The sequence below is a fragment of the Meles meles genome, chromosome 8 (genome assembly GCF_922984935.1).
Source record: "Meles meles chromosome 8, mMelMel3.1 paternal haplotype, whole genome shotgun sequence".
NCBI classification, from domain to species: Eukaryota; Metazoa; Chordata; class Mammalia; order Carnivora; family Mustelidae; genus Meles; species Meles meles.
In genome coordinates this window covers 2,148,502-2,170,404 of record NC_060073.1, presented here as the reverse complement: position 1 = coordinate 2,170,404, position 21,903 = coordinate 2,148,502, and the positions used below count along the sequence as shown (strand labels likewise).

At 66.6% G+C, this 21,903-nt stretch overlaps 2 protein-coding genes across 7 annotated transcripts in view; one reads left to right on the top strand and one right to left on the bottom strand.

Annotated features, from left to right (window-relative positions):
* Window positions 1-443: 443 nt before the first annotated feature.
* On the bottom strand, window positions 444-21,751 carry SLC22A18 (solute carrier family 22 member 18). Of its 3 annotated transcripts, XM_046017867.1 has the most exons (10): window positions 19,332-19,603; window positions 16,014-16,111; window positions 14,809-14,969; window positions 14,379-14,511; window positions 7,135-7,253; window positions 6,304-6,411; window positions 5,472-5,572; window positions 3,059-3,160; window positions 2,631-2,751; window positions 444-679 (listed from the first exon to the last, which is right to left on the bottom strand). In XM_046017867.1, the coding sequence occupies exons 1-10, from the start codon at window positions 19,473-19,475 to the stop codon at window positions 492-494; spliced, it is 1,275 nt and encodes a 424-aa protein (XP_045873823.1). In that variant the 5' UTR covers window positions 19,476-19,603; the 3' UTR covers window positions 444-491. The 3 variants fall into 3 exon arrangements, with proteins under 3 accessions (XP_045873823.1, XP_045873824.1, XP_045873825.1); XM_046017868.1 differs by lacking the exons at window positions 14,379-14,511; window positions 14,809-14,969; window positions 16,014-16,111 and adding an exon at window positions 21,592-21,751 and having other exon boundaries at window positions 19,332-19,624; XM_046017869.1 differs by lacking the exons at window positions 14,379-14,511; window positions 14,809-14,969 and having other exon boundaries at window positions 19,332-19,610.
* The window catches only part of CDKN1C (cyclin dependent kinase inhibitor 1C), a 16,492-nt gene continuing 14,352 nt past the window's right edge, over window positions 19,764-21,903 (top strand). For 2 of the 4 annotated variants that reach the window (XM_046017863.1, XM_046017860.1), the window contains exon 1: window positions 19,915-21,323. Coding sequence is in view for 1 of the 4 variants with exons in the window: in XM_046017864.1 (XP_045873820.1) it covers window positions 19,893-19,908 (16 nt within the window). In the remaining 3 variants the exon portion in view is untranslated. The other 2 variants (XM_046017864.1, XM_046017861.1) reach the window with 2 other exon arrangements.

Genomic DNA, 21,903 nt, shown 5'->3' with positions numbered 1-21,903 from the left:
GGGCTCCACCCGCCAGCGCCCCACCAGGGAGCGAGGCCGGCTCCCTAGACCTCTTTCCAAGCCTTGGACTCCTCATCTTCGAAAACAAGCAGTTTCCGTTCACGCGGGGTGGCTGACAAGGGCGAATGGGCAGCGGCGTGCTTAGCCCTGAGGCCGAGTGGCGGAGGACAGGGGTGGGCAACAAGCTCCTGTTGCGGGTCCTTGCTGTCCGGGCGGGGGGGGGGGGGGGGGGGGGTGGCGGGGCTGGGGGCGGGGCAGACTTCTAACCGTCCCCAATGCCCTCCAGGGGGCAGAGCCCACCGCACAAGGTCAACTCAGGCGGCAGCTCTCTCAGGAGCCCTGGGGCTCTGCGGCCGGCCCCTCCTCCAGGAAGCTCTCCAGCCCGTCCATCCCTCTGGCGCTCACCCCCGGCTGCCCTGTTCAACCCACGGACTTCGCAGAAATCAGGCTGGACGAAGGGTTTATTGCCAGTCTGTGCTCGGGGACTGTGGTCACAAGACTTTGTCCGTCTTCTGGGGCAGAGGCTGTCTCCAGAGCACCAGGAGGACGAGGACGTTGGTAGCGAATTGCACGTGGCCAAAGATGGGGACCCCAAAGCTGCGGTAAAGGAGGCCGCCCACGGTGGGCCCCACGGTGCGAGTCAGGGGCTGCACGGAGGCGCAGAGGCCCAGCATGGTCCCTAAGGGCCGAGGGCAGGGGGGCAAGTCAGGTTCGGCCAAGTCCCTAGGCACCACTGCCCTGGCCACCCCTCCCGGGACAACCGAGGCCTCCCCTGTTCCACACCCGCCCCGGGTCCTGCCCCTGCTCCCCTGGCTCCCTCCACCCAGACCCGTGGGTCTGCTCCTTTCGGACCACCCAGACAAGGGGCTGAGCCTGCGCCATGCCCCAGAACGTTCCAGGGCCCCGGAGGAGCCTGGGGGTGGAGCCACAGGCCACAGGCCGGGCCCTGCCCTCCCAGACCCGCCGGGGAGTCGGCATCCCAGTGGGCCCGGGACTGGGGAGGGAGGGCATGGGGCTGGGGTCCCGGGCAGGCGGACCCCCCAGATCACCCCACAGCCCCGCCTCTCGTGCGGCCGGATGAGTGCCTTCCCCACCCGCCTCCCTCTCCCCCACTTCCCAGGCTCACCTCACTGCCTGCGTCCCCGCTACCCGATGCCCCCCGCCCCGCCCCGTCACCACTCCCCTCCCTGCGGCTGTGCCCTGCGCAAGCCAGCGTGCGTGTGGGCGACATCAACGTGACATGGCCCAGAGGGTCCTGGGCTCCCGAGGCTCAGAGCCCCGTGTCTGTCTGTCTGTCTGTCTCTCTCTCTCTCTCTCTCTCTCTCTCTCGTCTCCCCACGGGGCCGGCTGGGAGCGGCCTGGTGAGGCCCCGCCTGGGCTCAGGGGCTGGCGTGGGGGAGATTTAAGAGCGGCTTCTCCATCGCCCACATGCCCCGTAGACACCGGGGAGCAATTACCACCCCCTCTGTGGTCTCGGGTTCCCAGGCTGGTGCTGAGAACCGGCTCCCAGCTCCTTCTGAGCTGAGGGGTGGGGCCTGGGGCTGCCACTGGGCGGGCTCAGTGTGGCCCCCGCGGCCTGGGTGTGCTGGGGCCTCCTCCCTGCCAGGCCCAGGCCCCATCTCTCCACACTTGGCTCCCCTGCCTCCTCCTCGCCTCTCCTGGGCGCCAGCCCACCACTCCCGGATGCCCTCCAGGCCCGGCCGGCCAGCCTGGGGCAGAGGCCTTGCCCAGCAGCCACCTGGTTCCCCTCTGGGCCTCTAGGCTTCAGTCTGACCCTCGGGGACAGACAGGTAGATGGAGTGAGGGCCGCTGAGATCTTCACCCTCAACCAGCTGCCGGAGCCCGTGAACTTGGCTTGTCCCAGGCCTGGACCACGCCTGCCAGGAGCGGGGAGGGGGTGGGCAGTAGCCACAGCACGGTCAGGCCCCGGGGCCTGAGTGTGGATGGGAGACTCGGGCCTCAAGAAAGAGAGCGAGGTGCAGAGTGAGGATGGGGGTCCTGTCTGGGAACACCTATGTCCTACCCGGGGGTCAGGGGAGGGGAGGGGGCTTCCTGGGTTTGACCGACAGTGTGCCTTCACTTACTCACTCGGGAAAGACCTGCACACCCCCTTCCCCCAACGCCGGGGAGGGAACAGAAGACCGGCTCCTGCCTCCTCCCAGCCTCGCAGGCAAACCCCTTCCTGGGCTGACCCCGCCTGGCCCCCCTGGGCCGCCTTCCTATCTGGCCTCTACAGGAGACTCTCAGTTCTACACCTCCCTGCACACCCCTGCCCACCACGGCTGCCCGGAATGCCATCTTGCCATCCTCCTGTTTCGTGAAATCCTGCCCATGCTGCAGAGCCAAGCCGAACACCACCTCCAGGAAGCCCTCTTGCCATCTGCCAGGCCCGGCCCAGCCGGGTGGTGAACTTGTACCCGCGCCAACTTGCCGCCTGCCGCCGCCCCCGCCCCACCCCCTCTCAGACCCCAGGCGCCGGCACCTCTCGACACTCGCTGGCTCGGGCCAGACTCAGCTTGGAACCGGGGGAGCTGCTCCGTCTGAAACTGCCCAGAAAGCTGTCCAGAGAGGAGGGCCCGGGGCTCCCCAGGGCCTGCCCGTCCCTGGCCCCGGGGGGCTGCGGCTCTCACCCGTGTCTGCCGCTGGGACAGCCTTGGTCAGCATGCTGTCGGTGACCACGCTGAGGGTGCCCAGGCTGAAGACCAGGCCCGGCATCAGGAAGCAGAAGTGGAAGACGTTGGACATCAGGGCCTGACGGGGCAGGGCGGGCAGGCCATGGCGACGGGGGGCCACCGGGGGCCGGGGTGGAAGCGCCCATCCCTGCCGTCCCACGGAGGGCGGCCCCGGGTTGGGGTGGAGGGGCTCACTGCACCCTGGGCGCGGGCAGAGGGTGGGGGGTGGGCGCGGGCAGAGGGTGGGGGGTGGGCCCGGGACCCCAACCTATTCTCCTGCGAGGTGCCCGTCACCCGGGGCACATCGGATGTGTAGGCGGCTTGGGCCTTATCTCTGTCCCCCCCCGCCCCCGACCCTGTATGACAGCCCAGAGGGACATGCTCACCATGGCCGGCCCCACGACGACGAAGACTAGCACGCTGGCCCGGAGCAGGGCCCCCTCCGAGAAGCGGCTGCTCAGCCGGCCGATGACCAGGCCCTGAATGACCTGGGGAGACGGGGGAGGGCGTGGTGGTGGGAGGGGGCTGGACCGGGTGGGGGGTGCCCCCGCCTTCCCTTGGGGTCCCCTCCCAGCTCTGGCAGCCACCAGGTCAGAGTAGCTGCGTCGGTCCCCAAGTCTGTGTGTGGCAGCAAGGTCCCCGGGGGAGGGGGTGCAGGCCTGGCCCCCCCACGGGCCCCGTGTGCTCACGCAGCACTCAGAGGGCCTGCGGTCCCCTTCAAAGCGAATCTAACAAGACTGCTTTAAAGCAGAACCAGAATGTCCTTAAAAAAAATCTTGCTTTCAAACTGGCTTCCTCAGATTTCCTTGTTTACTTGTTTTTTAGAGGAAGTTCTCCTGGGCAGGTTGCTCCAAGGGGCCGCACAGCTGGGGGGCTCTCAGCAGCTTGGGAGGGCGAGGCTGGCTCCTCCCCATTCGGACACACCCAGACCCAGACCCTGGAGCGGTGCTGTTGTGCCTCAGTTTCCCCATTCACCTAAACAGTCCTGACCTCCCTGCCTCGCAGGCTACTACACCGACCAGGAGTTAACAAACAGGCCCGGCAGCTCGTGCCTACCCCAGCCCTAGTGCGGGCCTCCTGAAGCCCCCACATTCCGTGCACCCCTCTCTGACAGCACCCAGAGCTGGGGGGCCTCGTAAGACCTCATCCAGCCTCTGTGCGGACCCTCTCTGCAGCCCCACCGCAGTCTGAGTAAATTCAGATCCTTCCTGCCCTGCCCACTGCCCACCCCCGCCACGGCCTCACCGGTGAGCCCTCAGCAGCAGGTGAGCTCCCCGGCCCCAGGCCCTTTGCGCAGGCAGCCCTCCCAGCCCACGCCAGCCGCCCCATCTAAAGTCGCACCTCCGCCCTTTTGAGGACCCTATTCTCCTGTGAGGTGCCGGTCGCCAGACACATCGGATGTGTAGGCGGCTGGGGGCTTATCTCCGTCGCCCCCGACCCCGTAAGATGCGGCGCAACGGCCTGGGGTGCAGGTGAAGGCACAGGGTCTGCGGACCGCAGGCGGCAAATCCCCAGGGCGGTGACGCCGTCCCTTCACGTTAGGGCCATCTGGGCTGGCTCTGCCCCCGGCCCCCAACCCCAGCGGTACCCCGACACCTGGGAAGCGGGGAGGGGGGTGCTGTGGCCCCCTCGGGGTCACTTCACAGTGAGCAGGATGTGGTTGTGGGGAGGGGCAGCAGGCGGGAGCCCAGCTGCTGGGCCAGGCCAAGCCTGCGGTGGGGGCAGGCGCGGCCGTCCCGCCCCGGGGGCCTGGGGGCAGGGAGGTGCCGGACAATGGGGGTTTGGGAAACACCAACCCCACCTCTGCCCACAGAGCCTCTAGATGGGGCTGGGGCCCTGGCTACCCCCAGGGGCCGGCCACCATCCTTGCAGTCCCAGGCGAGGTCACCACCGTGCCCCTTGCCCCTGACCCGGCCACAGGCTCCCAGTCTGTCCACCCTCCGCCCGTCAAGGATCTCGGGGGTCTGCTGGCTTTAGCCGACATGCCAGCCTGGCCTCCTGGGGGCAGCCGTTCAGAGCCGAGCTCCAAGGACCCCCAAATCTGGCTGTGCAGTCCCTGTGTAGTCCATGTTGGTGACGTGTGTCCCCCCCAGGCCCGCTCTCCCCGCCTGCCGCGCAGAACCGCCCAGAAGCTGCTGTCTCAGCCTGGGGGCCAGAGCGGGGCTGGGCCCCGGGCCGGGGAGCAGATGGCCTGGGGGGCCGGGAATGTCGCAGGCTTCCGGAGCAGTCCAGGACTGCTTTCTCCCCAGACGGTCCCAGAATAGCCCCGTCCGCACTCCGGCTGTGGGGTCGCCGTCCGGGGCGGCGGCAGCACGTCGCCACCTGTCCCCACCACCCCAGGGCCTGGGGCCGGTGCCCAGGGGCAGCTCTGGGGGCCTGGGGACTGGAGCACTGGACACCTGTCCCACCTGGACACATATCTTGGGCATCTCCTGGTGGGCAGCTGCCAGGCTCGGGGCATCTCACAAAGACAGAGAGTCAAAGACAAAGACTGTCACCTGGTGAGGCTTCCCGAGGTGGCCGGCCTGTGCTGAGGGCTTGGCCACGTCATCACCCCATGAGTCACTGAGCTCCCTTCACAGGACAGACGAGGAGTCGGAGACTCTGAGAGCTTGGGGGACGCGCCTTCTTGTGGGCGGGCGGCCTGGCCACATGCCCCACCCACGAGGCGGGACGGCAGCCCGTGTCAGTTCACTGATGGTGCCGCAGGGACACTGAGGCAGGCAGGCTGTGAGGTCCGTCGCCTCCGAAGACCCCTGACCCACCCAAGGCACGCCCTGAGCACCGGCAGCCGCTTACCATCTGGAGAACCCCAAAGAAGGACATGAGGTAGCCGGCCTCCGCGGCGTCCAGCTGGAAGAAGTCCATGGAGATGATGGAGAACATGACCATGAAGAGTCCTGGGAGAGGGGAGGAGGGGCTGCCTGGTTGTCCCCAAGCTCCTGGCCACAGGGCCCACCTCCCCTGACAGTGGGCTGGGGACCTGGTCCGGCCACAGCGACCGACGGCGTTCCCAGGGATTTCACGGGTCCGCGGCCCCAGAGACCAAAGCAGACTGTGCCCAGGAGGGTCCGGAAGCTTCCCTGCGGCCAGGCTGGCGAGAGTCTGGGGCATTCTGCATGAGGGCCGCTGGGAGGTGGGGGGCCCCAGGGCTGACCGTGTGGGAGGCTGTGACCCTGGACCCACTGGTGGCCCCCAGAGACCCCTTTGAGTGAAGTCAGCCACTCCGGTCCCATCGCTGTGACCCCAAAGAGCCGATCGGGATCTGGGACAGCCGGCGAGGGCCCGGTCGGGCAGCCCCTGCCACCACGTTTACCCCTACAGACCCGACCCCACGACCTTGACTTTCGCAAGGGCAAGAGCATCCTGGGGGCACCAGCATGACACCTCCTTAAGTTGGTCTCTGTGCTGCCCCCCAGTTAGAGGACCCCGCGTGGGGCTCGGAAACCACAGACGGGACACCGAGGACTGAGTGGCAGGTGGGGGCCTGCTTTCCGCTCTTCCCCTCCTCACCCGTGCAGCCATTCGGCCCAACCAGGGGCCCCCTCCTTCTCCGGGACCCACGTGACGGGTGACGGCACAGGGAGGGCACCAGGCAGAGGAAGGGTCTGCGCCAGGCTCTGGGACTCACCGGAGGGGAAGCCAGACACCACCTTGACGAGGAACACGGGCAGGACACCGGGCCGCAGCAGCAGGCGGCTGATGGCCTTCAGGTCAAACACACCGGCTTCAGGTCTGCCTGGGGGACCCCGAGAGGCCACTCAGACCGTGCAGTGGCCCGCTCCCCAGCTCCCCGACCTGGTACCCCCCGCCCCCGTCTGGCTTTCCCCGGGGTCTGCCTCTGTACCCTCGCAGGCATGTCCTCCCTCCTGACCTCTTGGTCACTGGGCACCAAGGGGTGGGGTCCTCTGCGGGCCCCTCTGTGGAGCCTGGACCTTCTCTTGTGGCCCCGGGAGGCCCCACGTGCCCTCGCTGGTACCACTCTGCTCCCCACCTCGGTGTTGCCCCAGAACCGCGCTCCTGCACGGCAGGGCACCTGCCTCTGTGTGACTCAGGATCCTGGCTCACCCCTCCCCGTGGTCCCTCCTGTCCTCCCTGGGCCTCCCCTAACATCCGCCCTGCCTCCAGCCTCGGCCTGAGCCCCCCATGCTTTCCTCCCCCAAGACTGCCCCCGGCTGAGCCCCGATGGTGCTGGCGGCCAGGAGACGCCCGGTTCCAGATCGGCTCCGGGAGGGAAAGAGGGCGCGAGCGGCCCCTACGTTCCAACCCCTGCCCCGCGTGCCTGTTGCTTGGAGCGCGCGTGCTGGGCTCGGCGGGCAGGAAGCCACGGCGGACGCTTTGGTGTGCCCTGGTCTTGGCCAGCTCTCCCTGAGGGGAGGCCTGGAGCGCTGGCTGGTGAGGCGGGGGGCTCATGCCTCGGAGCGACCCAGCACCCGGGCACGGTGTACCTGGCAGGGCTCACCTGGCGGGGCGGCCGGAGCAGGGGCGCGAACCCCCTTAGTGCTGACGGGGAAGCAGGTAAAGCTGAGGACAGCTGCCACGAGGTTGGCCACGAGAGCCACGGAGGCCGGACACTGAAGCCTGGGGTAAGAGTAGTGGTCACATAGGACATGGGTGTCTGGCTGTGGAATCTCCCCCAACGGGACGAAGGAGCGGATGAAGCTGTCACCGTGCCTGATGTTCAGCCTCCGGCATCCCTGGGTCTGGGGGGGTCGGTGGTGGAAGTCGGGGACCTGAGCCCTGGAGGGCCGGGGCGGAGTCTCCCGGGAGCCGGTCAGCTCCCAGACTGCCGAGGGCTAGGAAGGCCCCCCGGGGCCGGGCGTGGGGCACGTGTGTGCGTGTGCGTGTGTGCGTCCACGGGCACCCTCCACTCCCAGCCAGGGCGGGGGCGTCCCCCATCTGGGGGCCCAGGACTCAGCCCCAGGCTGGTCTTCCCACGTGGAGGAGCTCCCTGAACGGCTCCGCAGAAGTGGGCCGGTCACGGGTCCTTCCCATTGGACAGAGGAGCAAACTGAGGTCCCTGTCCCCAGATCAGTCCTCGTCCCTCTGGTGGGACTGGAAGGCCTCCTGGGGTGGGGGACGTCTCGGCAGCTCCTTTGAGTGCCACGTGTCTGGCCCTTTGGGCTGGTGGGCAACTACGCGGCCCGGATCGGAACACCAGGACAGGGTACGCGGGAGGCCGAGGCGCAGGGGTGCAGGGGCCTGGGTTGGCTCCCCCCGGGGATCCCCACACAGCCCCGTCAGGCCTCCTTCCCTTCCTGCTCTGTAGTCCAGGAGCCCCTGCTACGGCGCCCCATCTTCCTGCAGGGCGGGCACGGCGGGTTGGGAAGGGCGTCAGATGCCCCACTCAGGACACCGTCCCTCCTGCCTTCCCGGACCGCCACCAGGGGCCCAGACTCCGGCGGGCCCTCAGCTTCTGCGTCGGAGAAAGTCCCTCCCCGCATGAGTCACCGCGCGGAAACTCAGCCCCTGACCCCCCGGAAGGGCCAGGCGGCCGGGCAGCCAAGGTCACCTGACAACATGGCCCTTCCGCTCATTGCCATTCCTTCCGGAGGCCGACCTGGGCCCCTCCTGGGAGTGCAGGGGGGAGATGGGAAGGAATGGAAGCTTCTTACCGAGCCAGGCCCCTCTCTGACCTTCCAGACTGGCGCGTGGCCTCAAAGCCCTTCCCCTCAGCCACGGAGGAAACTCCTGCAATCCCGCAAGCACCTTTCTCCGCGAGCCCCTGGCACTCTGCCTGCTGGGCACCGCGTCCTCTGAGAGGGGCCTGCTCTGTTACATGGCCAGTCTGGCCCCAAGAAAAAGGGCACCTGGGAGGACCCTATGCCAAGACCCCAGGGAACATCAGATCAGGGGACACACATGTGAGCTGTTCCCAGGCACCGCGTCCTAACCCAACCTCACCAACGTCCCCTGTTAGTGACCTCAGGGCATAGACGCAAGGTGCCCTTGGCCCTCCAGGGAGTGCAAAGAAAGGACTTGCCCTGCCCCTCCCCAGCACAGCTCCCGCATGGGCACACACACGCGCACACAGAGCTCCTACAGGAGACATAGGCAGGACAGGCCCCGTCCCACGTGGGATCAGGGGGGCTGATCCCCCCTGGACAGCCCCCCATCTCCAGCCTGGACTGCCCAGGCTCACAGGTGGTCGGCAGTGGGGCTGGCAGTTGCTGACCCCCACCCCGGCCCATCTCTGTCCCTCTCCCTCCCCGCCCCTCGCCGACCCCCACTGCCCAGGATGGTGGATATCCGGGCCTCCTGACCACCAGGCTTCCCAACCGACAGGCATTTCCACTAACCGACAGGTCAGAGGGTCAGAGGCCTGCGCTCAGCCGCCTGGGGAGGGCCAGGGCTGGCAGGGACTGATCTATGACGCGGGCAGGGACACCCTGGTCCTGACGGCTGGCCCCAGAGAGAAAGCTCTTTCTTTGGGACCTGCGCGTCACTGCTCGGGGCCTGGCGGGCAGGGACAGAACCTGCTTTCTTTGCCAGATGCCCCGGAAGTTCGCGGGAGCAGGGGCGGCCACTTCGATGGCTATTTTGGGAGGCTGGTGACAAGCGAGGGCTGGGTGGTGGCAAGGAGCCAGACCCCTCCCTGGGGCATCTGACCCCCTCCTAGCGTGAGGGCTGGTAAACTGCAGGGAGCACGGGGAATCTGGGGGCCCCGGAGGGAGTGGGAGGGTGCAGCTTCCCAGGGGACGTGGGGGCGTCCCTCTCCCACCAGCGCCCTCCAACTCGCCCAGGACAAATGCCAGAGGGTGAGCAGAAGGCAGGGGGAACAGATGCGGCGGCCGGCCAGCTCAGCACCCCCCACCCCGCCCTCGCATGGAGGCCGTCGCCTCCGCCTGGGACACTCTGGCTGGTGCCCCCAGCGGGCGCTGCTCTGTCCTCCAGGACGCAGCTCAGCGCCCCTCTAGGGCCCTTCTGGTCAGTGCGCCCCCGAGCACAGGTCAGAGTCAACTCCCCCCGGGGGGCCTCTGGCCTCCTTTGCACAGGATCCCACGTAGCTGCTGTTGGCTTACTGGAGCCCAATTAGAGACCGAGGTCAACCACGGCGGCCCGCGAGGCTCCCGCGTCTGTGTCTGTCCGTCCCTTCTGCTCTCCGTTGAGTGGACCAACAGGAGGCCGGAGGGATGGAGGCCAGGAAGGGGATCTGGACAGGACTCTGGGCACCCGAGTCTCTGTCCTTTTGCCCTTCTCTGTGGCGACCTTGCTGGGGGACCCGCTCTCCTCAGATGCAAATGAGGGCTGGCCTCCCTGGGGGCCCCCCCAGACACGCTGTTCCTGCCCACACCAGGTTTCCAGCGGCCGCAGACAGCCCGCCTTTCCTCCTGGGCCCAGGGGCCTGTCATTTGCCAACGGACATCATCAGGAGGGCGGGGGGAGGGGGGCATCTGCCGACCCTGCAGGGATGATGTGCACTTGCTCCCCTCCCGCACCCCGTCTGGCCACAGGGGGACAGCACTCATGAAACCGGGCACCCTCCCCTGCTCTGAGGCTCCCCTGGCCCCAGGGGGCTCAGGACTCTCCTCTGGAGCCTGGCTCGCAAAGGAGGCCAGACTCCGAGGGACCCAGGCTCCCAGGACACCTGGCTGCAAAGGTCACCAGAGTCTGGCCTGGGGCTAGGGCGCAGAAGTCACCCTGCCCTACCCAGTCCTAGGATACTATAGCTAGAGCACTGTCTGAGCACGGAAGCCCTGTGGGGCTGCTCCTGGTGCAGCCTCCCTCTGCCTTCCAGGTCCCAGAAAAAAAGGCCAGGAACCCCTGCTTGGCCCGACCCTTCCGGCCCTCCATGTCCCCCGAGCACCTCCACTTCCAGCCGCGCCGGCCTCCAAGCAGGTCCCCAGCTCCTTCCTGCCCCAGGGTCTTTGCACATGCTTGCCCTCTGCCTGGAACGTGGTCCCTGCCAGCGCCTCCTTCAGCAGCAGACTTCTCCCTCGCCTCTCAGGTCTGAGCGGAGATTTTGGCCGGCTGGGCCCTGTCTGTGCACTGCCCTGTGCCTGGGACACCCAGGGTCCTCCTGCTGGGTCCCTATACTCACCCCCCCGCCCCGACCACCACGGTGGGGAGAGCCTCCGTGAGCCGTCGCGAGCACGAAGTGGAGCAGACCGCTGGGCCGAGCCGGGCATCCAGGGCAGGTGCTCACTCATTAACTTCCCGGGGAAACAGGCTGTCACTGGGTCACTGGGGCGGAAACCCTCTGTCAGCAGGATAAGGGCTTCCCATCCTGCAGTCAGACCCGAGGCCGAGATAACCTCCCAAGTCCTCAGGGAGATAAGGGGTGTCGTAAATTCCCTCTGAGTCACCGAGGGCCCGCCAGGCCCAGGAGGGCTGCCCAGGGACCCTGAGGGGCGTCAGCTGACCTGACCTCCAGGGTCTAGAGCTGGGGGCTGCCCCAGCACCCTCCTCGGTCTCCATGAACTGCCGTCCTCAGGGGCATCTGTCCAAATCCCAAGGCCCTGCAGGGCACAGAGCCCCCAGTACCGGAGACTGTGTGCGGCAGCCCGCGGCACTCCGCGAGTGGGGGGCTGCCCGCTCTGAGTCCTACCGTCAGACCTGCCCCCCCCGCCACCGTCAGCCCGGTTCCTTCGGCAGGTGGCTCCCCTTTCCAGGAATCTCTGGACCCCCTCCCCGGGGACCTGACTCGGGGCCATGAATCACAGAGCGTCCCCACCTGCTAAGTGACTCAGGGCCTGGGCCCTCTGTGAGCCGGCCTCCCAGCGGGAGGGAGCTCCAGCCTGAGCCCAAACCAGTTAAACCAGTGCCCTTCCCACACCTGGAGGCCGCCAAGGCCACTTCCTCTCTCCGCCTCCTGCTCCCAGGAGGTGGGGGGCAAGGCTGAGGACTTTTGGGGGAGGGGTCACGGGAGGGGCAGTGGGCGAGAAGGCGGAGGCCAGGGAGCCCTCACATCGTGCCTTGGTTTCCATGGAGGAGAGGGAAGGAGGAAGACACAATGTGGCCCTTGCCCCAGGCAGACAGGCAGACGGGCCCTGGCCCCTGCCACGGGGCACTGGGATCCTGGAGCCTACTTCCCCTGGGCCTTGGACAGGCTCCTGGAGCTCCATGGGGGAGACTCACTCCCCGGGGGACCTTGGGTTTTCCCACCCACCCCAGGAAATGTAGGGGCTATGGAGACCTTCTATCTTGGGACGGAAGAAGGCAGGGAAGCAAATGGATAGTTCTGGAAGGTAAGGGCCAGCGTGCGGGCCATCCTGGGGGCTGCTCGAGGAAAGGGCAGTGGTGTCTTCTGGGCCAGCAGCTGGGATGGAGGGAAAGGACAGTGACGGCACGAGGGGTGCGGGGGCGCTGGTGGGGGAGGCTCTGGACAGCCCGCACACCGCGGGGCCGTGCAGGTCGGCCCGGCACACAGGTGAGAGCACCTGTCCCGGTGACCGGAGGGGCCCGGCGGCCCACAGTGGCTGGGCTGTTCAGCGCCCAGGTGGGGTCGCCCGGGGGGCTCCCCGCTGCCGTGCCTCTCCCTCTTCGGCACCCTCTTCACACCCCGGCCCGCGTATGTGTCCCCGGCCTTCCTGGGGAGACTGACGCCCTTTCTCTTGCTTCCACCACCCTGGCCGCTCACGACAGGCAGAACCGTGGTCACCGCCATCCCATCAGCGTGGTGGGGCTCTCCCCTCTGGGACCCACGTGCCCCTTGGCTTCTGGAATGTCCTCCCGGATCTCTTTCCCTTCACATCCTCACTGTGCCTCCTCTCATGTGAAGTACCACGTCAGGGCTTGGGGCTTGGGGCTCGACCTGAACCAGTTCCCAGGGCTTAAACACCACCCACGTGAGGACACAGCTCTGCTCTGCCCAGCGACCCCCGCCCCCCACTCAGCTGCTGGCTCCCTCATGGGCACCAGAGCCAGCCCAAAGGAGACCCGAGTCCCACGGGTCCCGCGCACTACACAGATCTCAGCAAGCTTCGTGGCTCGCCCAGGCGCAGCCCCAGAGCCCGGGCACGGCCCTCAGTTCACACCTGCATCCCACCCATCGACAAAACCAAGGCAGACCCTGCCCCCTCCCCTCTGGACTGGGCCAGGAGCCATCTGGCGGGTCTCCCGGCAGAGGCCTCGCTCCCACGTTCACACAGTAGCCGGGTCACACCCCTCCCCTGCTCACACCTGCCCAGGGCTCCACGGCCCCCCACGCACCTCCCCTCCATCCCCTCCCTGCTGCCCCACTCTAGCCACCAGCCTCATCACTCCCCCAACCTCAGGACCTTTGCATCTGCTGGGTCTTTGCTTCCCCAGACGTCCTCCTGCCTCCCCTGTCACTCCTTAGAGGGAGGTCTTTGCGACCACTTGTCCACCAGCCCTCAGTCTTGCTGTTACTTTTTTCCCCATGGGGCTCACGCCGGCATTAGAGAAATACGTGTCATTTTCCCTTCATCTGAGGACTTGGCCTGTACTGCTCCCCGCCATATCCGGAACCTGGAACCCCAGAGCACTTATTAGCAGGCTCAGTAAACACCGGGCGAGGAACCTGATCGACGGAGTCCGCCCTCCCCACTCCAGCCTGCGCCGGAGGAGCCCAGCAGAGACGGCCCTGAACAGGCGAACAGGCGCTGGCGAGAATGCGAGGGGTGGGGACAGAGACCTCCCTCGGCACCTGGAGCTGGTGAAACCCGGCCACCCTCGCCTCTTGTTCCCCAGTCCCCGGGGATCAGCCATCACCCAGCCGCATCTACCAATCCCGGGGTCTGTCGCAGAGGGTCCGTCAGGGTTGGAAGGCCTGGGGTCAGCAGAGGAGGCTGCGTGCGCGCTTGGGTGTGTATGTGTGTGTGATTCGTATGAGTGTGCGTGCGACTTGTGGATGAGTGTGTGTGATTCCTGTATGAGTGTGTGTGACTTGTGGATGAGTGTGGGATTCGTGGGACTGTGTGTGGTTTGTGTAAGTGTGTGTGAGATTCATGGATGAGTGTGGGACTCGCGTATGAGCGTGTGTGTGAGTGTGTGAGTGTGCGTGTGATTCAGATGCCAGCAAGGCCCCGCCCCGAGTGGCGGCCCGCACGGGGTGGATGGTCACCAGCTGGCACGGCCCCTCCCTACAGCTGGGCCCCCCCTTCCAGACCGAGAGCCAAGACTCGGGTCTGAATGAAGGCAAGGGGCAAGGTCCAGTCCTGTGAAGAAGCCGATTTGGAGTGGGCGCTGGGGCGCTGGGGGGGAGGAGGAACAGGGTGCGGCACTGGGCTCCCAGCGGCGGAAATGAGGTGCCCCTCCCTGGCCCCGCGGGGCCTCTCCAGGGCAAGTGTCTCGGGTCCAAGGTTAAGGAAGGCGCACTCGAGCCGCGCTCTGGGGCCGCGGGGACAGACACGGCTCCGCGCTGTTCCTAAACCTCCGGAAACGGTCCTGCTGCCCCCAGCGACCCCCCCCCCCGCCCCCCGGGCCACAAGGGGTCCACGGGTCAGGCCGGGACCCCGCCTCCAGGGCCTGCCCTCCGGTTTCTCTAGGTCCGGACCCCTGAGGGCCACGCTTCCCCCCAGCTGAGACCCCCAGGGGCGCTCCCGGCCCCGCCCACCCACGAGCCCCGCCCACCACCCAGCCCCCGCCCACCCACGAGCCCCGCCCACCACTAGCCCCCGCCCACCCTCGAACCCCGCCCACCACCAGCCCCCGCCCACCAATAGATGGGGAGACCGAGGCCTGGTCTCCGCTGTCCTGACCCGCAGCCCCGCTCCCGGCCGGGTTCCCGCCGCGGCCACTCACCCGCACGCGGCGCTCAGGGTCCCGCCGAGCAGCGAGCCGGAGATCATGCCCACCCCGAAGCACAGGCCCAGTCGGCCCAGGGCCGCCGGCCGCTCCTCGGGGGCAGACAGGTCCGTGATGACCATCTGAGCGGCTGGGGGTGGAGTAGGGGTGCTGAGCGCGGTGGCCCCGTCTCAGAGGCCCTTGTGGCCCAGGCCACGCCCCTTCCCTGCCCCCACCCGCCACATCCCCGTGTCACACCTGATCCCCTCCACCCCAGTCCCACTCTCAGGCCCAGACTGGCATCCAGAGGGTGACCTCTGTCCTGCCCTCTGGCTCTGGCCACCCCCAACCTTCCTCAGGGGGCACCCTGGGCCCAGCCCCCCCCCCCACAAAGTGCCCCGCACCTCCCCACCCGCAGTCCTCCCGCAGGTGCCCTATCTGGCCCTACCTGGCAGCCCGTGCATGAGGGCGGCAGGCAAGGGCAAGGCATAGAGCAAGGCCACGCCGGGCAGGGCCGGGCTGCAGGCGGCCGCCAGGAGCAGGTAGAAGGCAGAGGACGCCAGGAAGCTGAGCGTGAACGCCGCCCTCGCCCCGTGCTGGTCCGCGAACCTGGGGGCCCCAAACCATGAGCCCTACGGATACCAGGCAGGGTCCTCTCTCCCCTGCCCCTGACACCCACCCCATGGGGCTGCCGGGTCTCTAGGCCACAGGGATCCCCTCATGGCCAAGGAGGGAGGCCTGGGTGTGGGATGGTTGGGGGAGGGCCCCCATGCGGAGGGCCTCCACTTGCCGCAGCTTCTGCAGGGCTCCTTGCCATGACCTGGGGGTGTCTGTCCCAGCTGGCCATTTCCACTCCCCTTGAGAAAACCTTGTGGGGTCCCACATGGGGCCCCATGGAGTACGGGCCTGCGTGCCGTGTAGTAAATGTCTCCCAGGGTCACCTGGGGGGCTCAGATGGTTAAGGGTCTGCCTTTCGCTCAGGTCAGGATCCCGGGATCCCCTGGACCCACCTGGGTCCAGCCCAGGTCAGTGCGTAGCCTGCTTCTCCCTCTGCCTCTCCCCCTGCTCCTACTCTCTCTCTCTCTCTCTCTCAAATAAATAACTAGAATCTTAAAAAAAGACAAACCCATGTCTCCCAGGCTCCAGCCCTTTCTCCACCTGCCCCCGGCACACCGGGACACCCTGCGGAGCCCCTGCTGGCTGGCTTTCCCGCTTCTGGAGCCCGTTTCCTGCACAGTCATCCTAAAGATCCTGCCTCGCGGATCTGGCCGCCTCAGGGTTTGTGGAAGGGTGTGTGCTGCCCTGAGTGAGCCCAAGACCAATGCCCCCCCACTGCCCTGAGGCTGTTGGGGGCCCCGGGGTCCTGAAGATTTGATGGTCGGACCCCAGCTCAGTGGCCTGGACCTTTGCAGCCACGAGTCTTGCTAGAATAATCCTCTCTCTGGCTGCCACCAGGATTGGTGGATATGGAGGTGGAGGGGTACAGGGGTGCCCCCCCAGCCCGCCAGGGACCATAGGCCTGAGCTCGGCAGGACCGCCCTATGCAGCCGGGCCTGCCGTCACCAGGGTGCGCCCATGCTCAGGTCTGGGAAGCTGGCATGACCCAGCCCGTGACTTCTGAGGGGCGATCCTGCCCACCCCTCCCCTTGGTACCTGCCAAACACGGGCCCACCCAGAAGCTGAAGCACGCCCAAGGCCGTCTGCAGGTAGCCGAAGGCCACGGAATCCAGGCCCAGCTGCCGGGTCAGGTACTGCAAACACAGGAAGGGCGCGCGGGAAGGGTCAGGGGTCCGGGGTGCGCAGTGGGTGGGGAGTGGGGGAGGTAGCCCTGAACTGGAGGGGAGGGAGGCCTGCCCTCTGGCTCCGGCCACACTGCAGTGTGCCCGTGAGCGGCCCCTGGGCCTGGAACTCAGCTGCCCATAGCGAGGAGCTCACTGGGGCCTCTGGGTCTGGCTTGCGGGGCCCCGAGCTCAGGGGGGCTGGCAGCTGGCCCTCCTTCCCCGTGGCAGGGCACGCCTGACCCATCCGAGGCTGCCTGGTGGACGGTGGCATCTTCCGGGGCCAGCAAGAGACGCTCCCCAGATACCCTGATGGCCTCCGGAAGGTGACCCATTTCCCAGCAGGACCTGTGCCGGCTCTTGGGGGCTCCTGGGGTCTGCTGGTGCCCGCCGGGGGAAGGGGAAGGCCGTGACCAGTGTCTCTCCGGGGAATGGGAGGGTTAGCCACTCTGCTCCTGCGGCTTCGATATCCGATCCTGGCCTCTGAGTTCCTGGCCCCTCCCTCCAGTGATCCCCACCTGTAATGGGTTGAATTGGGTCCCCCCCAAAGTCCTAAAGCTCAGTACTCGGAATGTGACCTTATTTGGAGACGAGTCTTTTCTTCATGTTCGATTGCCCCCCGTATGGTGCCTAACCAGTCCGCGAGGTGGTCTTCAGCAGATCTCTGGTTAAGTACAATGCCCCGTGCTCATCCCAGCGTGTGCCCTCCTCAATACCCTTCACCCGGGAACCCCCTCCCCCCACGGAAGCCCCCGGATTGTTTGCTGGCGTCCGTAGTTGGAGATACCGTCTTTGCAGAGGGAACCAAGTTCAAGTGAGGTCATTAGGGTGAGTCTGGTGTCTTCACACAGAGGGGAATTTTGGACACGCCCAGCAGGAGGGCAGATACTGGAATATTCGGGGAGGGGCTGGGACCCGCAGAAGCTGGAAGAGGCAGGAAGGACCGTCCCCTGTGGGCTTCAGAGGGAGGCCTGAGACCCCGGGGATTCAGACTTGTGGCCTCCAGACTGTGAGACGGCCAACTTCGGTGACCGTCACGGCAACCTCAGGACACAAATACCCCTCATCCCCGACCCCGCATCCTGTACTTTCCCTAAGCTCAGTCAAGGGCATCCCTCTGCCTGCTTTGTTTCTCGGGTGCACACCCCTCTCCCCAGTGCAGCTGAAATCCCCCTGCTCCTGGCAGAGGGTGGGGGCAGGGCTTGGGGGTGCTGCTGAGCCCCACTGGGGAAGCCCGAAGCCCTGCGCTCGCTCGGTCGGGTTTCTCCCGGGGACACCCCCGATGCACCATCATCCCGGTGCACCCCGATGCACCATTCCCCCAGCGAGTCCGCGCTCTCCCCGCCCCACGGTAGCCCACCTTCTCACACTCACACCTGCCTCGTCCTCCCCTTCCGCCCCAAGGACCGGCTCCTCTGCTCCATGGTTCTGCTTCCGCCCCTGCAAGGGTTCAGGTCCGAATCCTCGGTGTCATCCCGCACCACCGCTCTTTCTTGGACGGTCGCATCCAATCCACTGGCAGCTCCTGGGGTCAGCCTTCATGACAGACCTTAAAGCCAGCGGCTTCCTGTCTTCCCCATGGCCAGCAAGCTCCTGGCGTCCTGGCAGCCTTCCTGGGGCCTTATCTCCGTCTCCCCTGGGGTCACTCCTCTCTAGCTGTGCTGTTCTCACTGCCCCGGGGCCTTTGCACCACCCAGGTTTGCTCTGTTTCCCTTAAGCCTGCCCTCTGGGGGAGGCTTTCCTGTCCCAGTCTGTGGGCCCTCCCAGCCCCTGCAGCACGCCTTCTAAGCACAGCACAGTCTAAGCATCGTGGAGTCTGTGTCTGCTGTCTTCCAGGTCCTGAGAACAGGACGCACTTGGTAGGTGCTCGGGTAGCATTTGCAGAAAGGTATGTTCCACCCTTGTTCTGTGCCTTTAACTGTTCCCTCATCCCTCCCCACACCAACCCTCCTAGGAAGGGACATTGTGACCCATTTCAGACGACAAGACAGCGAGGCATCTGGCTAGCCCACATGGCTGCTATGGAAGGGAGTCAGGCCTTGGGAGTTGGGGCGCACCCTTGGGCTGGGCGCTCCCCGCAACAGAGGCAGGCCCCCTCCCGCTCGGATCCCCGGGCACAGCCTGCTCATGAGACTCCCTTGGGGAACTTTGTTTTATTTTTATTTGTTTATTTTTATTTTTTATTTATTTCTTTTAAGATTTTATTTATTTATTGGACAGAGAGAGAGCACAAGCAGGCAGAGAGGCAGGCAGAGAGAGAGGAGGAAGCAGGCTCCCCGCCGAGCAGAGAGCCCGATGTGGGACTCGACCCCAGGACCCTGAGACCATGACCTGAGCGGAAGGCAGCGGCTTCACCTGCTGACCCCAGGCGCCCCCCGCCGGGAACTTTAAAAAGTGGCTCGTGGCTGTGCTATGGCCCCACACAGAGCAGATGGGAAAGGCCCTCGGGGACATCCAAAGCCCCCTGGGTGCTGCTGCCTGGGGAGGGGGAGACCCGGGCCAGTCCCACGGGGGGGTCTGTGGATGGAACCAGCTGGCAAACAAAGGCAGACTCTATGGACAGCAGCGGGTGGGCACCGAGCGCTGACCACGGCGGCGTAGCCAACCGCCTACGCTTACCGGGCAGAGTTCCAGACCAGGGGAGGCGGCTGGGCAAGAGATGGGGCCAGCCCCGCCCTCATGCCCCGGTCGGGGAGACAGAAATAATTTAATATTGTGGGCAGGAAGTGGGGCGTGGGCAGCCTACAGGAGGACTGACCCAGCACGACCTGGGTGGAAGGGAAGAGGTTCCAGGGTCTGGACAGGTGTTGGGAGGGAGGGTTCCCTGTCGAGACCCGAGTGGAGAGGCCTGAGCCCAGGATGGGCGGGAGCCGTGTAGCCGCAGAGGATCGATAGGGCAACGGCCCGGACAGGGCTGGAGGGACAGAGTCAGGCCAGCCAAGGGGAGGGGCGCTGTCCCCACAAGGGCTGCGTGGCCGTGGGGGTGGCTCTCTGTGGCCCCTCCCTGGGGCTGCCCTGCACCAGAGCGCAGAAAGCGCTGATGGAGAGCCCAGGACGTGCAGCCCCCGGGTTCCCCAGGGAGGGACCTGGACAGCCCTGGGCCCCCACTCCCAGCTCCTGCTGTTGCACAGGTGGAGGGAGAGAGGGATGATGGGGCGCGCGGGTGGCCGGCCGCCCCGGGGAGGGTACTCACTGGCATGATGGAGAACCGCATGAAAAGGCAGGTGAGCTCCAGGGCGACCAGCACGTAGGTGAGTATGATGACCTGGGGACGGCCTGGGGAGCCCATCCCGCTAGAATGCTGGCCCCGGCCCCCGGGGGCTCCTGCTCCCCGCATCCCGGGCAGGTGCAGTAAGAGAGCCCGGACGGATGTGAGCAGGAGGCCGGCGCAGTGGGCAGGGTCCAAAAGTCGTGCCGCGCTGGGCAAGGGTGCTGAGTCACAGGGTGGGAGGCGGGCAGCGCCCGGCCTGTCGTCAGCGAGAGGGCCTGCGGGAGAGGCCGGCGCTGCAGGACCCTGAACTGGGCTTGCAGCCACCTGCTGTGTGACCTTAGCCACTCTCGCCCTCGGACAGCATGGCAGGTGGCCCTGCCCCTCTGCCAGAGCCAGCTCCGGGTCTGTGGGGGCACAGCTCCCGTGGAACCGGACGCAGACGCTGCCTGCGAGGGCGGCCGGGCTCCGCGCCCCTCCTTACACAGCAAGGCACCAGCGCCCCACTTTAAGAGCGAAGCCCGTTTTAGGGGCCCAGATGGTGGAATGAACTCCAGTTCAGGTAGGTGCCTCCCGCGGGCGTGGGCTGATGGATTTGGGGTCCCTGTTATTGGGTGGGGGGGCTCCTCAGGCCCACAACGTCCCCCACCCCTGTGGAGCAGCTTAACCCCCGCTCACCCAGTCCTCCAGCGGGAACCCAAGGGGGCTTCGGAGTGGCCCGAGGGTGGAGTCGGGGCCGCGGCTGGGCCTTCCAGGCCCCTAGGGCAGGGCAGCTCTGCCTGGCCTCCAGCCCTCAACCGGCAGAAACCAGATTTTGTGGCTCCGTGATTGTACAGCTGAGCCCCAGGGGGGCCTTCAGAGCCTGGGGTCCGGGGTGGAGGTGGGGGCGGGTGACAGCTGGAGGAAAGCCCGGCTGCTGCCTCGGGTCAGGGGCACCTGGCTAGCGGCTCAGGGGCTCATGCAGCAAGGGGCACAGTCAGGGGATGCCCTCGCCAGAGTGAGCGCTAGCACCTTCCTTGCCCTAGGGCCCTGGTCCAGTGGGGAGTCCTCCCGGGGAGAGCTCCGGCCTGGCCCTTCCGTTGCTAACCCACACTCTCTGGGTGACCTGAGACTCCAGCCTTCCTGGGGTGACCTGGGACGCCGCCTTCCTGGGGTGACCTGGGACGCCGGCCCAGCACACCCTGAGAGTCTAGGATCCCCCACTCCCCCTGCAGCTTTTCTCCCAGGCTGGTGGGGAGGCAGGGACTCTGGCTTCTAGAAGGGGTGGGCAGGGCAGGGAGGAGGGCGGGGCAGAGGGACTGGGGACAGGGGCTGGAAAGGATAGGAGGGGAGAAGGGTGGAGGGAAGGAAGGGAGAGGGGAGGGGAAGGGTAGGGCTCAGTGTCTGGCCTGCTACCTCCCCGAGGTCTGCACAGAGACCCAGAGGTGAGGCTGGGGACAGGAGCATTTCCAGAAATAGCTCAGGGTCTCTCCTGGAGGGAGACAGACCTCTCCCCAGTTCCTCAAGTCACACGGCTGCCACTCTGCCCCCTGGGCCAGGGCCACCAGAGACCCATGGAATGTAGGTGCACCCAGCTTCAAGCGGCCCCTCAGTGGGACATACAGCTACCCAGATCCCCTGCTGGGGTCCTGGGGAGCACAGTTCCCCTGATCAGGAATCCGACGCTGGTCCAGGACACTGTGACTCTGCCCCCAGAGCCAGGCCACAGGCCCAAATGTCAAAGCCAAACACCCCTCAGCCTGTGTTAACTTAGGGTACCAGGGGCCCGGCCAGGAGGAGCCCTCCTGCCAGTGCCCAGGGACAGCTGGGAGGGGGGACCAAAGTCCTTGGCTGACCTCAGGAGTTGTGCTGAGAGCCCAGAGCCGGGGCGGGTAGACCAGCACGGGTTTCTCAGAAGAACGGCACGGAAGGGCTGGCCCGGGGAAGAGGGGGGTGTGGTGTCTGAGGTTCAGGACCCCTGAGAGGACCGGAGTTCAGGTGGGTCTGTGCTCCGTGGTGGGTGGAGTGGGGAATGGGACTGTCCCCAGAAGGCTCCAACCTCCCAGGGCCTGTGAGCTCCGACCTGGCTGCCTGCTGTAGACTGGGCTGGGAGATGGGGACATCACGGGGCTCCTTCTGGGTTCTCTGGGCAAGAGCTGGGGGTAAAGTGGTAGAGGGAGGGAGGAGGGAGTCCCTGGTCTGCCCCAGGGCAGATGGGGGAGGCAGAGGGCCGCGTGGGGTGGGCAGGAAGGAGTGAGTTACTCACCTCTCCCTGCCTCCTGCGTCCAGCAGGGCCTTTAGAAAGCTTGGAACTGGTTGGAGCAGAAGTAATGGGCTCTCGCCTGAGTGTTTGTCTTGAACAGGCTCCATGTGGGCGGGGAGCTTCCTGGTCCCGAGTGTGGGAGATCTGCTCTCCGGGCCACATGACCCGCAGAACGCCGAACGCTAGAACCCCGACAGGCTCTTCCTTTCACAGAGTAGCCTGGCCCACTCACTGAGCCGCTCAGCACACGCTCTGCCCTTCCCCAGGGCCCGCTCCCGGCCCCAGGGAGATCCCAGGCTCCCCCCCAGCCCGAGC